Source organism: Charadrius vociferus, unplaced genomic scaffold, assembly GCF_000708025.1.
Source record: "Charadrius vociferus isolate BGI_N301 unplaced genomic scaffold, ASM70802v2 scaffold163, whole genome shotgun sequence".
NCBI lineage: Eukaryota > Metazoa > Chordata > Aves > Charadriiformes > Charadriidae > Charadrius > Charadrius vociferus.
Genome location: NW_009648332.1, coordinates 2,561,099 through 2,574,723, shown reverse-complemented (window position 1 = coordinate 2,574,723; position 13,625 = coordinate 2,561,099). Strand labels below are relative to the sequence as shown.

The following is a 13,625-nucleotide window of genomic DNA, read 5'->3' as shown; positions in this document are numbered from 1 at the left end:
CGGCCGGCTGGCCGGGCGCCGGGGGGACGCGGGCAGAGGTCGGTGGAGGCGGCGGCAGGTGGCCGTGTTGGGACGGCGGACCCCGGGTGTCCGCTGTGAGGAGAGGAAGGTGCCCTCCGTCCCGTTTCTGTATGGCCGCGCTCGGGGTGTGCTGCTCTGCTCTTGGTGTACTGCTCTGCCTAGATCACAGGGGAGAGGAGTGATTTTATTTTTTAAAGAGTAAATATGACTATTAGCCTACTCCTGAAACCTCCCTTCAGGTTGTAAAGTAACCTCTGTGAGTGTAATAGCATTATTTTATAGTAAAAAGAGCATTTTCATGTTGGATTTGGGGGTGTTGGTTGATGAGAAGCTCAACATGAGCCAGCAATGTGCACTTGCAGCCCAGAAGGCCAACAGCATCCTGGGCTGCATCAGAAGCAGCGTGGCCAGCAGGTCAAGGGAGGGGATTCTGCCCCTCTCCTCTGGTCTCCTGAGACCTCACCTGGAGTACTGTGTCCAGCTCTAGAGCTCCCAACATAAGGAAGACATGGACCTGTTGGAGAGCGTCCAGACAAGGCCATGAAGATGATCAAAGGGCTGGAGCACCTCTTCTATAATAGAATACAGGCTGAGAGTTGGGGTTGTTCAGCCTGGAGAAGAGAAGACGCCAGGGAGACATTATAGCGGCTTTCCAGTATCTGAAGGGCGCCTACAAGAAAGCTGGAGGGGCACTTTTTACAAGGGCATGTAGTGATAGGCTGAGAGGAATGGCTTCAAACTGGAAGAGGGTAGATTTAGAATAGATATTAGGAAGAAATTTTTCACTCTGAGGATGGTGAGGCACTGTAATATGTTGGCCAGGGAAGTTGTGGATGCCCCATCCCTGGAGGTGTTCAAGGACAGGCTGGATGGGGCTTGAGCAACCTGGTCTAGTGGGAGGTGTACCTGCCCACAGCAGAGTGGTTGGAACTGGATAATCTTTAAGGTCGCTTCCAACCTAAACCATTCTGTGATTCTATGATTCTATATTTAGGCTGAGAAGAAAATGACAAAAGTACTGGTTAGGAAATTTGCAAGAAAGAGTAGATGTTCATCACCAGCAGTGCTGTGGAAGTCCTGATGCAGGGCTGACTACCAAACTAAACCTTCCTTCTAAATGACTGCTTCTCTGTGCAATGGTTTCATGTTATTGTATTCCCTGTAAGATATTAAGACCCTTCACTGCAATACCTTTGTAACAAGACAGTCAAGCTGTTTTTCCACCCTGTTTTCCAAGAACCTTATGCTGTGATGATGTATGTCCATCTATTCCCTTTCTTCTCATCTTCCACATGAAACTTTTGAGCCATTTGGATAATATGGGGCGTAAGGAAGGATGGGGAAGAGAAGAGGGAAAGAAACTGCTGTGTAAGAAACAGGATTCATTAGTACTATTGCTCATAAAGTGTACGTCTCTCTGTTCCCCTTCCTTCAGACTGCCGGTTCCCAAACTAGAAGATACAGTTACGAGATATCTGAACGCCCAGAAACCACTTTTAAATGATGACCAATTCAGGTACGGACAAACAAGAAACACGTATTGCAGTATCACGTGCTGCTTCAAAGCCAAGTGTTACATATAAAAAAATATGGCTTCTGACAGCATTTTGACTCTTATTGATTGCTGTAGGAAAACTGAAGAACTTGCTCGTCACTTTGAAAAGGGAATTGGAAGAGAGCTGCATGAGCAACTGGTTGCTCAAGACAATCGGAACAAGCATACTAGTTACATCACAGGTATGTTGGCCTACTGGATATGGGAGTCTGTAGATCATCATGCTTGATAACAGACAGCTCATAATGCTACAAATAAAATAGGCTGAGGCTTAAGTTCTCTACTCCATAAACTTGGAATAACATGCTGTGAATACTACCTGTGATTGAATTTGAGCAAATTCTGAGCCTCTGGTGGAAAGAAGAATGCCCATCATCTCACTTGTATATACTAGAATTCTGAGTAGATGGATATTGGAGAAACGGTATTTTTTCATGAGTTGCTGTATTTAAATTTGAGTTTACAGGGTTTATCTTGGGTTTGGTGGTTTTTTTTTTTCATTGCTGCCTATTTATGTTTAGGTTAATAGAGGACCTTAACTGGTAACTCACTTAAGGAAACTAAACCAATCATTTTCAAATAATTCCAAGTTGTTTAGCAAGAAAGCTGAACTCTGGGGTGGGTGGGGATGTGTGTGTCAGAAAATATGACTAAGCTTTGGGAGGTGGAAGTGGTCAGTGCTCTGGTCTTAACCACCCCCAAAAACTACAAAACCATATTCTTTTAAAGCACAAAACAAAACGAGCGACAGAAAGAGGAAGATGGGAATAAAGAAGAGAGAGAAAGAGTATGCATATAGGTTTTCTTATTATTCTTCCTTATTATTGCTTCCACTGGCTTCCAAATACAAGTGTCGGCTTAGGAAAGTACTGGGTGGATAGCAACAGAGGTGGAAGTATTCAAATACCCATGGAAGTAGAAGTTTGCATGTTGCCCAGCAAATGCGCCTCTGTTCTTGCTATTTGTTGAGACTGCCTGTTACCTACCACAAATTCTGTAGAGAATACCACATTATTTCACAAAAGCTGCTGTTCGGTCTTATCTTTCATTTTCCATTCACTTTGAAGAACATCTAGGGTTTTAACTGGTGGCTTTATGGTGTTTGTCAACACTAACAAGCATGCTGTGTCTGTGAACTGTGGGGTGTTTGTATTCCTTTTTGTTTAGTTATTATTCTTTTTTAGACCTCGTAAAAGACCTGTTCCACTTGAAATTGGTTTCTGAAAGTATGTATAGTTGCCTCCGCCTTGGACTTTCAAGTTCGAGGTCAAAAGGCTATGTGATGATGACGGGTGTGGTTTTAAAACTGTAGATGAATGCTAGTTACTCACCTGTGAGGGCCTGGAATTAAAATTGTAACTTAGGTCCTTGAGTTACCCGTTGTGCTTCTTACAGCCCAGCTATAAGGTTCTACTTGGGACTGATTCAGGCTTGGAATAATAGTTTTTAATACATTGGCTGCCTTGAGGTGAAGTTGGTGTACACTTGCACCCTTTGTCTGCATCCAGTCAGCGTGCCATACTAGAGCTTGCTGAGTTTGAAGTTGTTAATGATGATGAAACAGAACCTACTTAAAAAATGCCTTGTCTGCCTCTGCCTCCCAGATTTTCATTTACTCATAGGCAGGTGTAAAGGTGTGACTACTTTTTAGAGCTGTGATTAGTTCCCTTGGTTTTGGCAAGCTCAAAACCTTCCGGTCACATTCATGCTTCTTGATATGCTCACAGACTGTCCAAAAGACCTGTGGGTGTCAAATGTAATTCTGCTTTCTGAAGTCAGTTCTGGGCCTGGAAGAATAACCGTGAGGTCCCCTCTAACCTCGTCTTTTCACCAGCTTGGGAGACCTATGGTAGTGCATTGGTATCAAGAGTTTTGCCCTGTGCTGATCATTTTAGTGGATAGAAAGAGGAAGGAGGTGGAAATGTAAGACAGCAAATGTAGATGGAGGAATGCTGCCAGGAATAAAGGCAACACTGGATCAGATATAAAGGTGGTTCTAAAGAGCAGCATGCCCTCAGTGACAGTGTGTTGCAGAAATTAATAGCTTAAGAGTAGGTAAAAGCATGTTCTACGCCAAATGTGAGGTGTGCACCAAATAGCGCACCCATATAGTGCTGGGGAGCTGCATTGTATGTGGCAGGAGTTATGGTTTATCACCGAGCCATATAGAAAGCATGGAAACCGGCCCTTGTTGCTGCTGACATTGACGCCCTTGATACGGATTGCTCCAAATACATTATTTTTACAATTAGCCAACAGTACCTTTCTTCATAATTGGAGGTTGGGAGAATTCCTGGGGGAATTACTGCATATGTTTGTCTTGTTTGCGTGCACTTCAAGAGCCGTTTATTCATGATCACTGTTGGAGGCAGGATATTGACTGAATGAACCTCTGGTCTGACTCAGTAAGCTGCTTTTATGTTCTGACCTATTTTTCAACTCTCCTTTTTCAGGTCCCTGGTTTGACATGTACCTAAGAGCACGTGAACCTGTTGTTTTGAATTTTAATGCATTTATGTCTTTTAATCCTGATCCAAAATCTGAGTATAACGATCAGCTCATACGAGCTACGAACATGACTGTTTCTGCTATACGTTTTATGAAGACCTTCAGGGCTGGTTATCTTGAACCAGAGGTTTTTCACCTCAATCCAGAAAAAAGTGACACTCAACTCTTTAAAAAAATTATCCGATTTGTGCCTTCTTCACTTTCTTGGTTTGGTGCCTACATGGTCAATGCATACCCCCTTGATATGTCTCAGTACTTCAGGCTTTTCAATTCTACACGGCTGCCTAAACTCAACAGAGATGAGCTTTATACGGATGAAAAGGCAAAACATTTACTGGTACTGAGAAATGGGAATTTTTATATATTTGATGTTCTTGATAGAGATGGAAATATGCTGAAACCCTCAGAAATACAAGCACACTTGAAATACATCCTTAGCGACAACAGTCCAACCCCGGCCTTCCCTCTTGGCTACCTCACCAGTGAAAACCGAGATACGTGGGCATCACTGAGAAAGAGTCTAGTGGATAATGGCAATGAAGAAGCTCTTCAAAAAGTAGACTCTGCTGTGTTTTGTTTAAGTTTAGATGATTTTGCCATTAAAGACTTTGTGCACTTGTCCCACACTATGTTGCATGGAGATGGTGCTAACCGCTGGTATGACAAATCCTTTAATCTTATCATAACTAAGGATGGCACTGCAGGAGTTAATTTTGAACATTCCTGGGGAGATGGTGTGGCTGTGCTCAGGTTCCAGAATGAGGTTTTTAAAGATAGCACCAAGACACCAGCCATCAGCCCCCAGTCCCAACCTGCTTCAGTAGACTCTTCTAGAGCAGTGCAGAAACTTGACTTTAAGCTGAATGATGCCTTAAAAGCAGGAATTACCAAAGCCAAGCAGAAATTTGATGCCAGTGTAGAAGCACTGTCTCTTAATATGATTCAGTTCCGCGAAGGGGGCAAGGACCTTCTAAAGCAGAAGAAGGTAAGCCCAGATGCTGTGGCTCAGCTTGCCTTCCAGATGGCTTTCCTTCGACAATACAATCAGACTGTTGCTACGTATGAGTCTTGTAGCACTGCAGCTTTCAAACATGGTCGTACAGAAACTATACGTCCTGCCTCTATCCATACAAAGAAATGTTCGGAAGCTTTTGTCAGGGAACCATCCAAACACAGCACAGAAGAGCTTCAGAAGTTGGTAGTGGAGTGCTCAAAATACCATGGTCGCTTGACAAAAGAAGCTGCTATGGGTAAGTAGGAATATTTCAAACACTCTTGCTTTTGCACTAAAACGTCTATTAAGGTTGCTTCAAACAATTATTTCACAACTAAATAATTTAATTTTGATGGAGATCTAATGTTAATGTAAACTTGAGAAAAACAGTAGCAGAATGCTGCAGTTTAAAATGCCTTCTCTAAGACTCATTTCTAGATGGAGGAGAATGTTTCTGTACTTCCCACTTCACTGTTAATGTGTTGAGAATCTTTTATACTTTAGTTTTTGTCCTTATAGCAGCTGGGTTATTTGAAGATTTGATGAATACTTAGTGCGTGTTGTAGTCCCCAAGGCAACCAAGAACTTTGGCTTTATGTCTGAGGAGTGACTATCTTATCCCTGCAGGGGATAAAGGCTTTAACAACTTCCAAATCAAACTGATTCTTTGGCTGTGCTACTCCTTGTATTTTTCTAAATGCTTTCTTTTGAATTGCCCTTTCCAGAAGCATAACGTGTTGTATTGTTTCAGTAAAATTGGCTGTTGAACATTACACCATGGAGTCTAAAATTTGTCGCCTTTTGTTGATGCAAGATCCTCTTCCTTTTTAGATGTATAAATTTTAGGAAAGCTTTTCTCTGTTTTAAACAACGTGGATATGTTCAGATAAATAGTTAATGCAATGTATTATTAAAATTGTTAACATTGCACTTTGGTTTACTATCATGACTCCTGGTTGAGGCTAGCAGTAAAACAGCAAGCCCTCATTCCCTAGGATATGTGTATTACAAGTGCAGAATGTCTGGGTGCTGAGAAATAATTCCTGAAATATGACAATAAACCCCAGTTCTGTAGACCTCCTCTTTTGTTGGTGAAAAATGATTTGATGTCAAAATAAGTGAGTTTACTTCTCACAAAAATTAGTCATCTCTCTAACACTTGTTATTTTATTTTAACAGGTCAGGGATTTGACCGACATCTCTTTGGCTTGCGCTATTTAGCCTTATCCAAAGGTCTTGCACTGCCTGATTTCTATCAAGACCAAGCTTATGCTCGGCTTAATCACAACATCATTTCTACAAGCACGTTGGTTAGCCCAGCTGTGCAATTAGGGGGGTTTGGCCCCGTGGTATCTGATGGCTTTGGAGTAGGATATCAGGTACATGAGGATTGGATAGGTTGTAATGTTTCTGCTTACCCAACTAGGAATGGTAAAGAATTCCTTCAGTGTATATACAAGTCACTAGAAGATATCTTTAATGTTTTAAAGGGCAAGAAAATCGGTAGTTAGACATAAAAATGTTGGAACACTACAGTTGCAGTACAAAATGCAGACTGTCTAACTGCCACACTAATCAGTGTTCAACATGGCTGAGACTGCCCGGCTTAATTGGCTTCATTTATCTTCATTGAACTTGAATACTGTTAGATTCACTATGAAATTTGTATCTATTTTAAAGAAATCAAGTACTGACCTTGAACTCATATTTCAGGAAATATAGACATTCACAATGTCAAAATTAAGTAACAGATCCATTTGTTCCAGCAGATCCATGTGTTCTTAAAACACATTATTTAAAATAGAAAGCATTGTTACCAAGTTTATGAACTCGGAACCTCTGTGTTCTGGGAGTTTGCAGACAGGCAGCAGCACTGTGATACCACTCTTAAACTGTTTGATTTAAAAAAAAATATATACGCAGTAATTTTAAATATGAAAGAGTGGTTAGATTTGCACTCTTGCAGTAAGCTTGCTTACTGACTTACCACACTTACTTTTCTCTTTAAACTTGAATCGGTATCGGAACTGATTGTGCCTCAACTGCTTGAAGCCTTTCCCCTCTAACAGCTTTTTGAGAAACAGGAAATGAAGTGGGAGGCTCTAAGTAACCTGCAATCACCAACTGTGTTGTTAAGCTGACTGGAAAAGACTGTATCATAATAAAGCTGTCTGTTAATAACCACAAAGTTCTTTTATTGCCATATCAAAATTAGACAGTATGGGTAGTCCCTTTATCAATAGCTCATGTTTCTTATAAAGGTTGAAAAGAATACTGAAAGCATACTGCAGTGTTGGCTCTTTCCTTCCATATGAGAAGTCTGTCCAGTAATCTGCTTTTGTTTTGCTACATAAACCTGTGCTCTTGTGCCTTAAAAAAGAAAAGGTGCTGAACTTTGTCTTTTGGGGTTCTCTTTTTCCAAACTCTCTCTTACTGTGGAAAAGTAACCTCAACAGAACATTTTCCTATTTCCTCCTTGTTCTATCAGCTAGAACTTCTGACATTATTTATTGTAGCAAATGCCAGTCTTAGTGCCCAGGGCTGCGTCTGTAATGCATTGGGGCTTGTTGCAGAAATTCTGAAGACTAAGACTTACCAGAACTCTCTGAAGGATTGCAGGAGAGCTTGAGCATAGTCATCAGTACAACTTCACGATGCTGCGAATGCGAGATGAAACTGATGCAGACCAGTTTCTCGTATGCTGTTCACAACTGGGACTCTGCCACCTACAAAGCGGGTGATAGCAAAAGGGGAAGAGGCCTTTGTTGTTCAAGAAACCAAAGGTGCTCAGAGTTGCTGGGATTACAACACAGGTGCTCTTTGCATGAGATGATACCCATTTTTACAGAAAATTCATTATGGTATGTATAACTTGAACTCCTCTGCCTTTAAAACCTTCTTGATTTCCACTCTTTTTCTTCTGGGAAGAAGAGTCTCTGCAGCCGAGTAGCACAGTAGTGCTTGCCTCTGCAGCTCAGTGTAAAACCAGTGCCCCTCGTGTCTTTCAGCACAGCCTGTTGTGTCCTGGACAACCAAATCTATTAGCAGAACATAAAGTCTGAGCACGTTGGTAGGATGTCACACATTAGGTTGAGAGGCTCAGAAATCTCCTTGCCTTTACTCTTCCTTCGGATATCTCCGCTTCCAGGTTCTCCCAGTGTCTTTTTTATTGCAGTAAGCATAAGCAATACCATATCTTGAAGTATGAACTGCAGGTGCTAGGAAAGGGATAGGCACGGCTTCAAATTTGTAAGCCCAAAGGCTTTTCCTAGTCAGGGCTGTTTCCTCTGCAGCCTGTAATGTGCTGTTCTATTTTTCAGTTGAAAATTATTATTTTAAAACTTTCTTTAAAACTTTCTCTGATTGTTCTTGCTCATTTAAACAAAGAAAGGAAGGTGATCATTTGGGGGATGAAGGAAATAATCAGACCAAAAGTCTTTGAATGAAATTCACTAAAGAAGGTTTTTGGGTTTGTGTTTTCTGTTGGTTGTTTTGTTATTTGTGTTTTTTTTTAAAAAAAAAACCACACATGAGAACAGCTGGTGAGATTGTGAGTGCACTTGCCAAGAAGTAGAAAGTCTGTCTTCCAACTAGAAATGAGTGAGGTTTGCTTAATGACACACTCAGAAAGATAACTTAATTTTCAGAAGATTGTAACAGCTATGTGTAAATGTCAATAGCGGTCAAGCTTAATAACTGTTCTCAGTAAACTCACCTTGGGGTCTTTACTTGAGCTGGCCAAAAGCTATTAAAGACGTACCTCTTCACTTGAACAGTTAACACGGTCCTTTAGTAATACCCATAGCCATTTCCTGATGGTAGGAGTGGTGAGTGAAAAGACCTTATTTGCTTATGTTAGAGAATCAAACGTGGGTACTTCTTGGTGACAGGCTATTAAAAGCGTTAAGGCAATAAATTGTTGATACTGTAGTTAAGCTACAGTCTGTCACAACCATATATAGTCCCAAGAAAGACATTAAGAAAATGGCACAGTTCAGTCAAGTGTATATACTGTTTTCAGTTTGCACTGAGGCCATCTCAGAGTGCTCTGTGTAAAATATTTTATTAGGATATCCTGGGGACAGTGAGTACAAATGGTTTCCATTTCTGAAGTACAGCCATGTGAAAAGTAACTCCAATGAAACTGAGTCTCTGATGGTTACAGCTCCTTCATCAATAAGCATGTCAAGATTTATTAGGGGTATGAACTTCAGCATTTTACAAATTTATGGGTAACTTCATAGATTCCGACAGATTCCTTTGTTTTTTCATCATAGTCATTCCAATCCTACAGGAAATAAGATTTCATGTTATTAGTCACAGAAGATAGAATGCAATGCTGTCTAAATCACAGACTGGAATCCGAAACTAAGCCTTACTGAAAGTCTGGGTCTTAGTTTTCTGTGGAAAACACTGTGCAGTCGCTAAGCTAAGTTCTGTTACCTAAGAGAAACAAAAGCACTGACCTGAAATTAAATAAGCTTCAGTCTCAGTATTTTTATTTTAACAATGATTTTTTTTTTTTTTCATATGTAGTCCACAGCCTGTAGTGGACAACAACCATGCCAGATGAAAGGATTATCTATCATTTGCAATACTCTAGTCAGGTGGGTAAGCAGACAAGCAGATCCCTGCCAAGTAGGATACCAGGGAACAGATTTGACCTTGAGATTCTTGCTCACAGCCAAGGAAGATTTGCAATGCTGGAGTCATTATCCTGAGCTTTGAAGGACAGTGTCTTTATATTACTTTTTAATATCTCTGCGCGTAGAAAAAAGTGCAGGCACCTTCCTAGAAAAATCAGTTCACCACTCTGAATAACCCCATCCATTTACTATTTCAGGTGTTTGCTCTCTGGAATTCCTAAGTGACTTAAAAGAAAAGTTGCATTTCTACCTTTGCCAGCTGCTAAGCTATAAAGGGCGTACTTCTAAAATGACACTGTTAGTAATGCTGGTTGTTCATACTTGATGTAGCTTCTCTCTCCAGCTATGACCTTCCCGCGCCTCCATGAGAGAGCAAAACTTGTCTCTTGCACGTGCAGGGTGTATTTTGGACTAGTGACTTAGGGGAAGCAAGCTAGATAACTATATTTACTAATGAAACTAAGAGAACATACCTTTTCTAACAGGTTTATGTCATTGAATGGTGTGCCAGATTCTGCACCTTCAGCGACAAACCCTGCCTGCAAACACATTTGCAGTAAGTTTTTAAGAGTGAGTTGTACCAAGAAAATAATAAATATGATAATTGAAACATGTTTACAGAAAGTAACTCAGCATAAACTTCTATTGCATTTTTTTTAAATTAGGTAGAAAGAACGGTCAAGCTCTTTCCTGGTTACGGGTCAGTATAAGGTTGTGACCCTCTTTGTGAATGGGAAAAGTTCAGTCTTTACTCTGTGGTCAGCAACCACAGAGTAAAATGAGGGAACACTGCTCCTCTATTTTCCCTGCCAAAAAGGTATTTCCAAGAATTCTAGATAATGTTAAACCTGAGTTTCTAAGTTTATGTAGCAGCATCCAACTACTAATAGCTTTAATTTGTGTTCAGAATCCATGCAGGCATTATGTATAAAATAGCTTCATAGTAAACTTATATTGCAAGAAAAGAATAGAAAGAAAATGTGGAAGAAAGTTAATAGTTTTGGCTTAAATATTGTCAGAATCCAAGACAATCAAGAGAAGGAGCAGCCTGTATTGGATTTAGGTACAAAAGTGACTACTAAGCTTTACCTGAAAGGAGGATTAGCTGGCTGAATGAACAGATTAGTATACTCAAACAATCATTTCAAAGGGGGGAGTTCTTCACTGTTGTTACTGTTGCTGTTTTTAAAGAGGTGAAGGAAAGGATAGCACTAGGAAGGAAATAATCTATCAATGGGGTATAGCACAAGAACAAGGTGTTCTTTTTCATCTTCTATAGGAACAGCTCTCTCATTTTAGGGTTCAGAGTTATCAAGCTGTAAATTAAGTTCTATTAGTTTTAGAAGTAAATTTAAAAATCTCAGCTACCTCTGTAGCATACAGGAAAGTTTCTTACATTGCCATTTCTAACTACAGAATTTTATTAAGAAGTGGCTAAAAAGCAAAGGTAGCTTCTTCCCAGTTTTCTGCAAGGAATCTACACTTTCATTTTTGATAAAGAAATCCCTGCTAGTGCCAGTCAGACATTTAACTGTGTAAGAATGTGTGATGTAAGACACAGGATTTTAAAATATTTTGGGATCTGAATGGAAGGTTAAACACTTCAGAGTTAAATATAGCAGGGAGTGCGGCAGACGTAACAGCAGGAGAGCGATCTGCAAGGCACAGTGTGAATATGGCCTTTATGTAATTGTCAGCAGCCCATCTCCAGGGAAGTGCTAGGGGTGCAGAGGGAGATCAGCATCATGAGACAAAAATGCAGAGCTGCAGTATAGAACAAACATTCGAAAAATAAAAGAAGCCTTGCTTTTGCCACCTGGAGCTATTCACTGGCCCTCCAAGGAACAAGAAGCCATGTGACTGGAATTACAAGCTTCTGTACCAGCTAGTCAGCGGGACTTGCGTTCTTACAGCTTTGGCGTCAGGGCAGAGACTCGTTTAACCTCTGCAGAAGGGAGCTGGGACGTGGAAGGACTTCTCTGCCCTCTGCTGACCAGCAAAGGACCAACGACTAACGCATACACACACTAAAGAACCAAAACTACCCGTTTTACAACTTTACAGCACAGTGGTATGTCACACCTTTGTTACCAATGAAACTATTGGTTGCGCCACAACGCATAGAAGCCTAAGAAGGTTTAAGAGAAAGTTTATAAAGAAACCTCATTTTTTTCAGTTGAAGCATTCGCTTGAGGGACAAGGACAGGAAAGGAGCTGAGCTATGCTCAAGTAAAACCAAAAATGATATCAGATTTGCAGTAGATATATCTACTTAAGCACATTAAACAAGAAAGAAAAGTAATTGGGGGAAAAAAATTCTCCTTGCCCATTACTAGAACACACAAGTACCTAGTTTGAATTTATTGCTGCTACTAGGTAGGAAAAGAGGGTTTATATCAGACAATCAAAGGATACCTCCTCTTTCAGACTCAAATGATTTTTTTGAGGAAACTACTACAATTTAAATACGACATGCAAGTATTAAGCCACTCTAAATTGACTTCAGATATGGTTGTATTAGATCTATAAAAAATACAAAGAAAATACAGTAATGCTATGGGCTATCCTGTTTGGTGCTAATCAAAAGCCAGATCTAAGGCTGGCTTGGATCATGTCAAATATAAAGCAGTTTATAGAATTATTTGGAACTGCAGAAGTCTATATACTCATATATGCATCAGAAAATTCACTGAAATATCTGCTCAGGGATTCAAGTGTACTCTCCAATAGAGTACACAGACTAAACTTAGAGAATATTAAATTAAAAGCTTTATTACAGCTGTGAAGTTTTTGTTCTGCAGATAAAAATAAAATTGACAACTAGAATGCAGAGCTATAAACATCTCCTACATTTCGTGGTCTTCTCATAGATTTTTCCTGAAGTGCAAGTTCTAGGTCTGGCTGCAAAGCTTTCAAACAGGAAGAAACTAATAACCACTCTGTTCCTGAAAAAAAATGGGCTTCATGTAAGTAAACAAATAAATAGAAGAAGACCTCCTGCACACTGCAGTGGTGATTTTATTTAGACCAAATTCTTTGTAGGATCAGCTTTTTTGGTCTGTTTCTTAGCACAGTGTCACAGTCTGAGCGAAGGATAAGGCAGGTTTATATTTGTCAGTCTATTTACACCTAATCCGACTGGAATAATAAGTTAAATATAGTAGGGAGTTAGCTTGCGTACAGCATGGCCGTGCACGAGCAAATGAATCACCAAAGACTAGCTTGGCCCTTCACTCTGAACCTTGAGGTGAGCTTTGCAACAGTCTTTAACTGCCATTGATCTTCAGTCTTTGTCTGATCAAGTTTCAAATGGAAAAATGTCAATGTTCATTTCCTATGGCTTTGGTGATGTCAAATCTCAAAGAAAATTTGATTTTTTTTAGAGGCCGTATACTGAAGACTTTTCATAACCGAACTTCATTTACTCTCTGTGACATACCAAGAAGCACAGTGGTGCTTTCTGCAACGTGGCTATCTAACGATGCGCTCTTGCAACTCCCCCTTGGGAAAGACTCCCTTTTGCAATGATCTGAGCAATGAAGACCTTTCAAATGAGCAGTGCTGAGCCACATGTACGGCAGTTTGAACACAACTCCAAGGTGTGTTTAATTTTAGATTTTACTGGCACAAAGAATACGAGAGTTGTTAGTGTTAGCTGCTTGGGGGGCTGATGGTTTGGCGTTTGTTTTTTTTTTGGAGTCAAATGAAGTAAAAGAAAGAACTGGGGAGAGGATGGAAAACTGGGGAGCTCTAGGATGTTCCAGGCAGAGCAATACCATTTCAAATAGTGTGTATCTCACCACTCTGGAGTTTATAACAAGTGCTCTTGAAAACCGAGAAACAAATAATGTGTAAGAACTCACCTGTGGTTGAAAGTCAACTGGTTCCAGACCTCGGCATT

The 13,625-nt window shown here is 40.3% G+C and overlaps 2 protein-coding genes across 2 annotated transcripts in view; one reads left to right on the top strand and one right to left on the bottom strand.

The window, feature by feature from the left end:
• The first annotated feature begins 1,340 nt into the window (after window positions 1–1,340).
• On the top strand, window positions 1,341–7,281 carry CPT2 (carnitine palmitoyltransferase 2). The gene is made up of 4 exons (XM_009884822.1): window positions 1,341–1,537; window positions 1,652–1,758; window positions 4,030–5,334; window positions 6,258–7,281. Exons 1-4 carry the CDS (start codon window positions 1,341–1,343, stop codon window positions 6,587–6,589), a joined length of 1,941 nt encoding a protein of 646 aa, XP_009883124.1. The 3' UTR covers window positions 6,590–7,281.
• Window positions 7,282–9,288: 2,007 nt separating this feature from the next.
• Window positions 9,289–13,625, bottom strand: part of LOC104286243 (chromosome unknown open reading frame, human C1orf123) — a 6,942-nt gene continuing 2,605 nt past the window's right edge. The window contains exons 7-9 of the mRNA XM_009884821.1: window positions 13,588–13,625; window positions 10,198–10,263; window positions 9,289–9,366 (exon numbers count right to left, since the gene is read on the bottom strand). The exon at window positions 13,588–13,625 is cut by the window's right edge and continues 37 nt beyond it. Of these exons, the coding sequence (XP_009883123.1) occupies window positions 9,289–9,366; window positions 10,198–10,263; window positions 13,588–13,625 (182 nt within the window). The remainder of the gene's footprint in view (window positions 9,367–10,197; window positions 10,264–13,587) is intronic.